A 13,455-nucleotide genomic window follows, 5' to 3' on the forward strand; every position below is an offset into this window, starting at 1 on the left:
AAAACCAATATCAAAGTGGATGAGACCTTTGCAGAAGGAAAGTTGATTGTGAGAAAATCATCAAGGAGACAAAGGAGAAATGGGAGCTTGTAGTTATGCCCCTACTCTTTTCGAGAAACACCCTGGGATTTTTAATGACCACAGGGAGTCAGGACCACAGTTTTACGTCTTATCCGAAATGTGGTGCCTTTTTACAGTATAGTGTTCCCGTCACTATACTGGGGCATTAGGACTCACTCGTACTGCAGGGTGAGTGCCCCCTACTGGCTCCAGTAACTGCTGGGCTTCAGTGGGGTGCCAGTGGTGAGTTGCAGGGTGATATGGCTGCTGGCCGAACGTGATGCTCTTCCTGCCTGGTTGCGAACCGGGTCCTTTCGTGTGTGGCGAATGTGATAACCACCACCTACAATCTTCTGATCCGTATTTGGACGCGTTATCCATTGCACCGCTGGCCCTGATGCTCTAGCTATTGATGATCTGAATCCGGAGTGATTCAGGGTAATGACGTAATTTGAAAGCCAGTTTGGGAATATCAATCGGAGTCGAGACGTGAATCAATAGTCATGTGAACATGACGCAGAGTATGAAGGAAAAGGACTATGAGGGCACATAGAGCAGCTATGAGCTTCATCGCAGAAACTGCCAATGTGAAGAACCGGCAAGAGAAGCTTGAACAGATTGAAGAGTTAAAGTTGACATCCAATAGATTTGATGTCCAATGATTTCCAGCATTGAATGAGTGGCTTAGTTTAAAGAACACTTGTTCCTTGAGTTGTCACAAACCTGTCATGATCGTCAGCCCTCCTCTAGAGGGCGCTCCTACACTTTTTCATTGTTCCCACCTGTGTCCAATTCCCTTTCCCTTATTTAAACCCGGTGTCTCAATTTTTCTGGGCTCAGCTTTGGAAGATGGATGTCTGAAGGCCCGTCTATCCACCGGGCTCAGGAGCAGGCCGAGGGCACAGGCCTTTTCCCCAGATGTCCTGACCTCTGAGTCCGGGGCTCGGAGCGCCTTGTCCCATTATGGTTTTAACCTTTCGTATTCCTAGTTCCCCGTTCACCGTGTGTTCGTCTCTGGTGGATCTCCCGGCACCTGGAACTTGGACTGCGCCCTGATGTCCCCCTTTGGAGTTCCTTTTGGACTCGTTCGCCTGCGCTCATCCCTTGCACTGTCTTCACTGCCCCCTGCCCGTCATCCCGCCCATTCCTCGCCAGGTCTTCCCTGATGTCCTTCTCCAGTCACTTCCGGATAATACCGTGCCGCATAGGATCTTTAACAACACACCTTCACGGGGGTCAGAACCAGCTTTCGTGACAGAACCCGTCGCTGAAACAAGCTTTGGAAGTGACTGACTTAGACGGTGAAGCAGCAGAAGGAAAACGTGCAGGTATAGAGTAAGCTTGAGGACCCGAGGTGTCCTACACCAATAGCAGCATACTGGGAAAATCTATTGCGAAGCAAAGCAGCAGTAGTGAAACAGGGAAGATGCAGAGTTGTAGAGCAGTCAATGCAAAACAGGTCCATGTATACGAGGAAGAGAAAGGTATTACTTATAGTATTTCTTATGTTTAGGGGAGAAAAAGACATCAGGGTTGATTACAAATTACTGACAACTAAGGCTGATTAAACTTGGTGGTTGTCATCCCTCATGAACGTTCGTTATAAAATCCATTTAATCATCCATCCATTTTCTAATGACTTTATCCACTACAGAGCTGTGAGGTCAGCATGGTGAGCTATTTACAGTATTTTGATAATTCTTTAAATTTATACTGGCAGGTCTTGATGTTGTGGGAGTGTGAAACAATAGCTCAGCTATATAACTGAAACTGATCTCCTGTTTTTTTTTTTAAGAAACAGGTGGTGGAGATCCCTGGGTCAATTAGTCAGAAAATGAAAGAAACGTTAACTTTTGAAAACTGCTGCCTCAAATTATATCTTATAACAGTGTTGTCTCCCTTTTCTCAGCTGAGTGTTGCAGTGTGCATCGGCTTCTTCACCGCATGGAGTCCTTATGCGCTGGTGTCTATGTGGGCTGCCTTTGGCTCCATAGAAAATATTCCTCCACTAGCCTTTGCTATCCCAGCTGTGTTTGCTAAATCCTCCACCCTCTATAATCCCATCATCTATCTTCTGCTGAAACCCAACTTCAGGAACTTCGTGTGCAAAGACTGTGGAATTCTACAGCACATTAGTTCGGGAAATTGTTTGTGTATCAGGAGCTTGCAAAAATGTCACTACAGGTCAGTCATTGAGATCAGTTTAAAGTCCTTGAAAAGGAGAACTGGATCCAGTGCCCCCTCTGCTCAGCTGGGCCAAGAATGTTCTAAATGTACGTGTGAAAAATGCGACAACACTTTTGAATGTTTTAAAAACTACCCCAAAAGCTGCCAGGTGAGTGTCAACACTGTGCAATTTAGCCTTCAGGAAAGCACTTCCCCAGAGCCTAAACAGCAACCAAAAATGCGACAAACCTCCAAGAAATCTGTCCGAGTTATTGTCAGAGGTAAAAAGAGTTCAGAAATTGACAGCTTGGAGATAACTTTGGAGACAGTGCCAGCACACTCAAAAGCTGCTACCCCATAGTATTTTGTGCATGTATTTTCAGAGTGCTTTTATTTTTTATTTACAGATTTATTTTTACCTTGACCAGTGTAAATATTTTTTATGTGTAAATCCACTGTTATTTTTTATATTTATTTAAAGGATAAATACAAATTAATGTCTGCAGTGCCTTGCAATTGTATTAAGACCTTGTACATATTTTGTTGCTTTAAAGCTTGTGGTCACCTAGTAATTTGTATAAATTAGAATTTCTTAAATGCACAACCTACTCTACACATTCAAAGAAAAATGATATAAATAGATAATATGAAACAAAGGAAATGTTATTGCATATGTGTTCAAACCCTTTGCTGTGGCAAACCTAAATTAATTACGGTATACACAATTATCTTAGTAAATCACAAAATATAAGTATAGTGGCCTGTTTCTGTGCGCAATAATAGTGTTTCATATGATCTGAGAATAAATACACATACAGTACATCTGTAAGGTTCCTGGATCAGGTAGTACATTTCAAGCAGAGATTTTACCAGATGAAGGTGAAGGACTTTTAATATCAACTCAGGGATAAAGCTATATCAAAGCACAGATCAGGAGAACAACAAGAAGAATATTTCTAAGATAATATCTCCTTGAGCATGGTGATCATTAAGAAGTGGACCAGACACCGATTAGAATGAGTGACAAGAGAGTCCAGTGGCTAAGATAGTATAAAAAGTCCATGGTCTAGCAATATATTTGTTTCTACAAACCTTTCGCAAAAGGATTTTTAGTCAGACAAGACAAAATTGGAATTTGTGGACTAATTGCACTCTTATATCTGACACAAACCCAACATAGCACATCACTTAGTCAATACCAAACCTACCTTCAAGCATTCTGGAGAAAACTTTATGCTTTAGTTCTCCATCTAATCAGCAGGGACCAGAAAACCTGTTAAGGCTGATGGGAACACAAGTGGAGCAAAGTACTAGTAATTCTTAGAGTAAAAACCAGTTTCAGACCTAAAACTGAGACAAATTCACCTTTTAGTGGGACAGTGATCCAAAGTACAAGACCAAAAGCTACACTGGAGTGGCTTGAAAATAAGAAAGTGAATGTCTTTGATTGACCTGTCAAAGTCGTGACTTGGATCATTTTAAATTCCTTTTGAAAGGACTTGAAAGCTGCTGTCCATAAGTGATCCACAAGCAACTTGAGTGAGCTTGAGCAAATCTGCCAAGACTAATGAATGAAAATTGCACCAGTTTGTGCAAAGTTGGTAGAGACTCACCCAAAAAGTCTTACGGCTGTTATTTCCATCAAAGGTGCATCTACCACATATTGAGTTTAGGGGTCTGATGACTCCTGCAATCAGCATATTTCAGTTTTTTATTCATTAGTTTTTGCCCACATTTATTGTAATTTATCTTATCCTAAGTCTTGTGTTTAAAAACGTGTATCCATCATTTTGTAATTTCACAAAATGGGACATCTTGGAAGGGACTGAATCATTTTGCAAGGCACTGTTTTTACGTGAATGTCTTACATTTAATGTGTACCATTTTCAAAATACTAGTTGTGAACAAGCAGGGAAATATACACTTTATTGCAAGGGGGTAAATTAAATCTTATTTAGGCCAGTTGTGATTATCTATTCAATATCCACAATTTGCTATAAGCAGAAACTTGTTTTTAAAATATATTAAATTATAACAATTAACAATTAACTTTGTTTTATCTTTAATCTGTGTATCAGGCCTTAATGAGATGAGCAGACTTTGTTTTTTTATTATAATGATTGCCCTCAGGTCTAAAGAGATTGAAATGTCAGTTAAAAAAAACTACTTAGTATTTGTTTTCAGAGTAAAGGAAAACAATTAAATTTGAATGAGTTTTTAAGACAAAATGGATAGTATACTCATAGCTTATGTTTTTATAATCCATTCCAAAATGTTCTCCAGTTTTTCTCTCTCTGAATACCATTCACCAAAAATCCCTACATTATTTTATAAGTAAAATAAATTTAAAAAATATATTTTTCCAAATCTACTGCATATTGTCTCTAGTCTGACAGGCATTGTCACACTTTTATAATTAAAGTAAGTAAATTAAAAGCAAATTCTGTACTTTTGTAAAGAAATCTTTGAACACTGAGTGTTTTGACTGATTAGGAAATTCATTATAACTCATTTTTTTATTTTCTACTGCAGTATTCTCATTAACACTTTGTGTAAAAGGATGGTCAGATCCAGGTTAATTGTAAAACAGAGATTCTTACTGTTAAGGCTAGTTTTAAAAGTTTAGTCTTTTGCAATGTAGATCACACTCTCCTATTAGAGTTTATTGATGCTTTATTTAACATTCAGTAGTTTTTAATTTATTTGAATTTGATGCATAATTTCAGACTGGTTGTTGTGATCATTACTGATGAACATTTCCTGCATTGTTCTTTCTACCTCTGAATTTATTTCTTCAGTATATCATAAACTCAGTGACAGTAACAGAATTTTGTTAAGAAGTGACTATAACTGAAATGTAGTTAAATGTATATTTCTCTTGGCACTTTGCTCTTTTTCAATATTTTTATATTTTCAGGGCACGTGAGCACAGTATATGTGTCTTATGCAACGCGATCGAGATCGGTTTCATTTTAAGTACACATGCATGTGAATGTAAAAACAATATATTTTAATTGTGATGTAATATACTTTGAAATATAAATACTGTGTGGAGATGCTTCATTAGAAATTCTATCAAAATGTATTATTACATGCATCAGGGTACTTCTATAACACAATGCTGCCATGCTTCCTTTTAAGCCAGTAAACCATATTAAAAGATGGTTTTGCGTTTTCTGTGACAAAAATGACATGAGGAAATAACTGTACATTTTGTAAACACAATGCAGTATGTGGATTATCTCTAAAAGTCTTCTATAGAGCAAGATGATCCACTTTTTCATTAGGGTTGGGCCTCAACCGCTTGAGCCACTATGCCATACAATATGAAGGGGAAGGAAAATTAAAAATTAAAATCAGGACTTTTAGTGTAGCTGACAGTCATATACTGTTTATTAAGGGGTGGAACCAGCCAGTTTCATTAATGTATACCTACCAGATTCTGTCAAATTGGTGCCAGGGGCCATACAAACTCTCGTTAAGACGGAAGCGAAGAATCTGTACAATTCAGATGTAGAGCACACACAAACCTGTTAAATCAAGCCAAGACCCCAAGGAATCACACATGTAAAGACTATCCTCAAATGTGTTGGGCCATCATGCCAATGTCTGGCCCTGTCCCTGTGTTGTGAAGTAGACTGATTCTTTAGGACTCACTCCTGGATGGAGTACTCTTTCATCTCAGGACTGTCCCCAGCAGTGCTAGTGTATCCATAGTGCTGGGTGTATTGAACCAATCAGGATAAAGTCTGTTGCTCAAGGATATAACAGCAATGTCCAAAGTGTCTGGATGGGGTGATCTATCTGTAGTGAAGTGTTAAATTCAGCCCAAGTATTTACACTGTGTAATCAAGTCCAGTTTTTCTTGAATGGGCACATCTGGCATTAAGCCTACAGAATCCAGTGAACAGGTGTAGCGTTGAATAAATTACATGATGGAATACAGAAAAATAAGTCATGTATAAAGCATTTTGTTACAGTGTTTGTAGGAGACATTTGTATGTGCTTGTACTACAAGTTTTGTTCTAGAGTTTGAACAGAAGTCATATCTTCTAAAAAACTTAATCTGCAGTATGCCAACAGCAGAAAGATAAATGAAGTGTTACAAGGTTAAATTGTGCTTAAAGATGTGTAACTTTCAAAGGAAATGCTCAAATAATAATAAATTCAATAGTAATTTTTTCCAAACAAGCAATGGTTTCTAGGGGATCAAATTTTCTAGATTGTGAATTACCTTGGGAAGAGAAAAGATTAATTTTATAGTCACAAATTAAACATAAAAGACAGATTAAAAGATTAAGACTAAACTAGCTGTCGCTTTAATGCTCAGTCAACTACGGATGCAGTCAAGCATTCAGATGAATCAACAATACATTTTTTGGATATGCAAAGTAAAATTAGACATACACTTTCCATCTGTATTTTAAGAAAATGTGGTGAACATTGTAAACAAAAAAGAGAACCAGGCACAATATCTACACTTTTACATAAACACAAGGAAAAATGAGTATCACTATTTTTCCAGAAATGCTGATTTGTGCTTTCTCACTTAACCATGAACTGACTGCATCTTAAAAAATGATTTTCAACTCAAATTTTGGATGTTGATTGTTAAAATGTGAAATCTCAGCTATGCTGAATCTGGTATTTTTATTGTTTTTGAAGCATTTCCTCTGAAAGAATTATAGGATTTGACTCATGGTGAAAAATCCTGTAATGACCAGTGATATTGCTTTTAAAATGACAAATTCTGTGTTTTTGTTTCTTTTAGTGGTGCAATTTAATTTCCGTATGCTTTAGCACTTATGCAACCTGCAGTGTCAGTCTTTCGAGGTCAGTGGAAAACATATGAAGAACAGCTAAGTATTCAGCATCAACATCCATCATGAGCTATCTGTAGGTAATCTGAAATATCCACTAGTGGAATATCCACTAATGGAAACCAAACCAATCTACTGTACCACTTGTGTTTAAATAATAGACAAATATTTTTATTACTAAGCTGATAACCAAAATAAAAGTCAGAAGCTTGTACAGGTTGTCGGGGAGAGTACATTTATTGAATCTCATGTTCGGGGCATTTAAAACGTAGGAAAATGAAGCAAGTTTAACTCATGTTATTAGATGTGAGTGTGGCAGTTTGGTCCAAGTGAATGAAGCTTATGTATGTCAAGGTTTATTGTTATGTTTAATGCATGCAATCTGTAATGCCTATACGAACCCTAGATTTTTGTTTGAGATGATTTGATAAAAGATGTACCGTACAATGCAAAAGATTAATTGATACAATCTTAGTAAATTAGTTAATATTGCTGAATTTATAAATAGCCTGCATACAAAACAGCAGCAAGCACCACAAAGTACAGATCCTTAATAAACAAATGCAGGGAAACCTTTTGTCTTCTTTCTTTTGGAGAAAGATTTTTCATAGACATTGTCTGTTTAAACTATTTATTTATTAATTATATACACAATTAACTATTCAATAGAATACTGAACATTTTGCGTTTTTTAATAAAATACTATCTGTAATTGAACTTTACCTTTAAATCAATCAACTATAGACGGACCAATGATCTGACTCATTGTTAGGAGACATTTTAAAATTGTCAAATTATTTAGATTCAAGCATCAGCTTAGCATGACAATATTATTTGACTAACCTTCTATGTCCCAGAATGAACGTTTAAACCTAAAGAGTTTCCCCTAAAGTTGAACTGTAGTTGTGAGTTGTGAGCTTCTATTATTTAAACTAAGAACTTCTGCGAGTGAAGGACACGCGCTGGACGAGTCTGTGATGGTGTACCTCATTACATTAGAATTACTCTAGAAGAAACTTGGTCATAGACCTATTGGAAGGGACAACTCAGAGCAATTGCTGAAACAGAAGCATTTAAAACACATGTTTTGCCTACTGGTCCGTTTGATCATGACAGAACTTTATATTTCTTGTGGAACTGTTTTTAAAATAAACCTGAACTATGGTATCTGCTGCGTGTCCAAGGTGTTTGCAAGATGGTACACCTGATTCCTCCAGGAGAGGGAACTGCATCAGTGGAATTGAAAGGCAAGGACATAGAGCCGATGAAACATGGAGTCATCGTCATCACACCTAGTTCAAGGTGGAGTCTATGCAGTGGAAACACCAGGCATAATCACAACCCAGGAACTTCGGTGCTCAGCTATCAGCCAGTAATGGTCACAACTTCCATTAACTGAGAAGGTATGCCTGGGGGCCGATCACATCCTGCACAAACAATTGGAACATGTGGATATATTCCTGTCCTGTGGACCATCAGGTTAAAGAGGCAAAAAATTCACTGAAACTGTTTAATAATATCACACATATGCAAAAATCCGATTATTTCTGAATGTCTTTGAATACTCAGACTCACAAGCTCTATAGTCCACCTACTGACTATTTTTTTCTTTACAGGAAATTATACTTCTGTTGTTAAGAGTTTTATAACTATAAACTGGTAGAAGCCACTTCAGCCTTCAATTTCACCAGCACAGACTTCAGGAAAGCTGAACGGTGCAAGTGAACTGAATTTCAGGACAAGATGTAAAAAATTAGCATGGTTCTCTACCTCTGACCATGGTGACCCTGTTTGATGTTGTCACAGATCTAGCTTGTCAGGGGAATGTGAAAAGCTCTGAATTAGTGGAAAACATTGACAGACTGTCCACACACTTCCTCTACAACTACATTTTGAACCACCTTAGTATATCAGTAGTTAATAACGACAGTTTAATGAACTGCTAATTACAAAGTAAGGCAAGCTACTTTCACTTATCATCTCAGACACTGAGTGTTAGCCTTATCAGGCCCTCAAGCAGAGTTTACAAATGATGCTGATCACTAATCCCGGAGCCTGTTTAATTTGCATTTCTGTCCCACCTGATATACTGAACATTTATATGGCAGCTGATTCATTTTTGCCAGTTTTTGAACAAGATTTACAAAGAGATACATACAAAGAGGTAATGAGTATGTTTTGTTAAATTGGGAATCTAGCAAATGGTGCTTTTTCATAATGCGGGGCTGTTTTAAAAATGTAGTTAGACCTTGTTTTTATACAATTTCACCTTATGTTACTTATGTTAGAGTATACCTGTCGAACATGACAACCTAGGAATAGAAAATACTTTGATTTGTTTGCGTTTAATTTCCTTGAACAAAAAAATATTGATTTTGTTTTTATTATCCTAAAGCTTTAGATATGACAGAACCTATTTACATCCTCCACATTAATGTTAAACATGTTTCTGAAGTTATATATACATGATGTTAAAATGGAAGATGGCATTAATCTATTTTTTATAACCTGTACAGAAAGAGGCTGACCCCTCAATCACGGTTTACAAATAACGTTCCTCTAGGTAATGGTACCAAAACAATTTGAAGTTGCCTGGTTTTATTATTAAAGTAATGGAGACCATGTTATTTACTTGGTCTTACCTCCTATATAAAGAACAGTCCTCTTGAAGTTTAGCTGATAGTCAAGTGTTTATTGCACTGACATTTGTTCATTGAAGCTGTCTTGATCACAGATGACAAATACTTTACACTGCAAACACAAGCAATGAATGCAATGTAAATTAAGCAAAAAAGATTCCCAAGGGCATTGTTTAATTACACATAAAATCTTTTTATATAATCCTGCCTTAGCATATTGCATATGTAGAGAGCTTCAGTTAACAGTTTCTCAGTTATTAAATATGTAATAAGTGTCTGCTGAAGTCACACCACAAACACACATACAAAAACAATTCGGCTACTTTACATTATGTGTTTTACACAAACATGTAGGAGCTGAAAGGCTCGAAAATAGCTGGAGCCATGTGTTCAAAACAAATATTCATGAGCTTAATGTGTGAAGATAAATTGTGTGAACATTTGATTTGCCAGATGTGTCTATGATTTGCTTAATTAACTGTAGAAAACGCAAAAAGCATTTAACAAATAGACTATACATTTGTTTTATTTTTTCAAAGAAATACAAATATTGACATGAATATGTAAACATCGCGTATTACTAACGAAAAAAAACAAAGATATAATGCCAGATATTTGAGTACAGTTTGTCAAATATTTGAATTCAACATTATGTTTATTAAATATGCATTGAATTATTTTATGGTGTTACAGGGTAAATAAATACTTATATGATTGTTTCATGGTAAATATAATTGAATATACATGCAATTTTAATGATGTTGGAATAACTGCACAATTTATTTGTGATTTTGTGATGTTTCCTGTTATAACTTAACCTGTTACACTTAACCACTAGCTACATTGAGAAACACTGTCAAACACACATGTACGTGTAATTACTAATAAATATGATGTTATACTCAAGACTTACTAATACTGATACTTTTGTATTGTTTCATTGTAATTATTGCTGTAATAAACATAATTGGTGGGCATACCAATTTTCTTTAGATGGTCTCTCCTTAATTATTTGAATGTAAGTTTTTTTTTCAATGCATTTATTTTTTTCTTCTCACATTTTACAGAATCCATCAAATACCATGTAGACGTTCAATTTAAACACTGCTAGCATAGTCTGGGGGAAAGGCCCGTAATCTTCTAACTGCTTTATCCACTACAAGAGCACGGAGGAGCTGGAGCCTGTCCCAGCAAGCAAATGGATGCAAGGCGTGACACAACCTAGGTGGGACACCAGTCCATCGCAGGTTAGACACAGAGAGAAAGTCAAAAACATGCACACACTCACACCAGGGTCAGATTTCCCAGAAGCCATTTAACCAACAAGTATGTCTTTGGACTGTGGGAGAAAACTGGAGAACCCAGAGGAAACCCAGGCAAACTCCACTTGGACAACACTCCAAGTCCAGGTTTGGACCCACCATGCTGCCTTAGAACCATATATAGATATTATAGATCACGCTGAATATGTGCATAGTGTTTTACTAGGAGTTCAGATAGTATGTACAGATGGTGGATAGAATAGTTGAAAAACCTACAAAAAAAAGACTTGTATTTTGAAGTAACTAAATTTCAATCAAGAAGGATTCTCAACGTGTTTCAATTTTAATGTCAATAATTATTACCAAAGTGTTTCTGCTATAAGAGATATATTAAAATCGACAGTTTAATGTGTGAGTTTCTAAAGCAACATGAGACAGAGAACAGATTGTGAAAGAGTTCATACACTGTAGGTTTGTCTGTCACAGAAACAGCAACATTTACCAATTTCTGCTATTTGGAAACCGCATGTGACCAAGGCCAGACTGAAGCAGTGCAGAACCTGGTGTACAATTAAAGCAAAATTAAAGTTCCGACTCGGATTGCTTGCAGTCACGTGGTTGGAAAAGTCAGATTGTCAGGCTACGAGAGAGAGCAGATGACCGTGCCTGCAAGCTAACCAACAAAGTGAGATAGGTACTACCTTAAAAAGCATAAATTACAGCTGATGATTGGTTAGGATGTCATCAGGTATAATCCTGATATCTACAGTATCCAGCAGGTTCCTCATTGGATGATTGTCCTTTGGGTCATGGGTCATCCTTTGGGTCATGTATGCCTTTCTGCTACACTAGGAATTCAAAACAAGTTTTAAAAACATACAATTGTGGAGGGAATTACATGATTATTATGTTAATCTGGTAAACCCAAGGAATCCTTTTTTTGTTTCAGAATTTATTCCCCTTCATCTCTTAAATTATCTTGTAAAATAAATATGGAAAGCACTTAGACACTACTTTGATCAGGCTGTCCCTCCAAACTGAGCAACTGAGCATGGAGTAAACTGGATAAGGATGTCACCTTCAGGTCAATGGCTACTTTGAAAGCGTTACAGAGTTCAGTGACTGACATTGGAGTGACCCTGAAAAAATGAGAATTGAGAACAGATACCGAGAATCTGTGGAAAGAGGTGAGAACTACCACCACCATTGGTGGTGGAGGGGATCCCCATTACCCGTAAAGCGCTTTGAGTGGAGTGTCCAGAAAAGCGCTATATAAGTGTACGAAATTATTATTATTATTATTATTATTATTATTATTATTATTATTATTATTATTACTACTACTACTATCCATAAGCGATCCCAAGGCAATTGGATATACTGTAGAATGAGAATGTCCGCTAAGACAAATGGTCAAAAATTGCACCAACCGCATTGCATTGAACGGTGATCGGCGTTCATGGGGCTTACCAAAAACACTTGTAACCGTGATTGCAGCCAAAGGGCTCATGGTCCTGAATCATTCAAAACAATGCAATAAACGTTTTATTATTTCTCTTAGGTTTTTGTTGACATGTGCTGTTACTTATCTCACTGCCCATTCCAACAGTATGAAGACTAGCTTAATGACCTCATTAGGGATGGCCACTGTTGTATGTTTATTCTTTTATATGGATATCTAAATGATTACAGTGAAGCTAATTAACCTGAATAAATTATTATGCCTCATTCTGATCATCTTTGTCATCCATGTTTTCTTGCTTAAATGCTATACAACAATCTCAATTTTTCCAAACCTTCTGAATAAGGTAATCAAACCGAGATTGATTAACTATTTAAGAGCCTTGATATGTGCCATCACTAGTTTTAAATAATGCAGGAATGAAAATCCACAAAATGTGAAATCCCCAATTATGTTTTTATTATGTTTTAAAATATCTTTTTTCAATATATTACCCAAAGGAAATGATACAACTATACATAATAGAATAGAACCACCAATAAAGTAATTTAATAACAGAGTTTGTTAAAGAAAAAAGTTTATTTTACCTTTATCTGATACAGAAATATGTTGCTATTTGGAAAAATAAAGCTTTATTTGATAAGGAAATGTGTTGCTATCAGAGTTTTATTTAAATGAGGTTGGCTATATAAGAAGTTTTTTTATCTTGTAGCAACTTGTTATTTGAAGTGACTTGACGTGTCTTCTTTCAAATCATTTTTTTAAATTACTGAACAAAGAAACATACCTTAGCTTTAACAGAATGCTCTTAACTGAAGTTCAGGAGGGATGAAGACAACCAGATCACTTTTGTTCCAGCTGTTCTCCATTATTATCATTTCCAACATCACTTCTTGAAGCTACTATATATATATATGATACGCAAATATTTTTCTTTTCATATTTCATCTCATTCATAAAACAACAACAGATGGAAAAAAAAATATTTCTGATAGGATTTCTTAACTGTTTCACCACTGTAGTTTCACAGAAGTATTCCTCTTTGA

General features: G+C 36.4%; 1 protein-coding gene across 2 annotated transcripts in view; it reads left to right on the plus strand.

Moving 5' to 3' along the window:
- Positions 1-10,677, plus strand: part of opn7a (opsin 7, group member a) — a 59,658-nt gene extending 48,981 nt beyond the window's left edge. For both annotated transcript variants that reach the window (XM_015339535.2, XM_015339538.2), the window contains exon 6: positions 1,970-10,677. In XM_015339535.2, coding sequence (XP_015195021.1) covers positions 1,970-2,587 — 618 coding nt within the window. In that variant the 3' untranslated portion in view covers positions 2,588-10,677. The remainder of the gene's footprint in view (positions 1-1,969) is intronic.
- Positions 10,678-13,455: the final 2,778 nt, after the last annotated feature.

Source organism: Lepisosteus oculatus, chromosome 6 (genome assembly GCF_040954835.1).
Source record: "Lepisosteus oculatus isolate fLepOcu1 chromosome 6, fLepOcu1.hap2, whole genome shotgun sequence".
Classification (NCBI taxonomy): domain Eukaryota; kingdom Metazoa; phylum Chordata; class Actinopteri; order Semionotiformes; family Lepisosteidae; genus Lepisosteus; species Lepisosteus oculatus.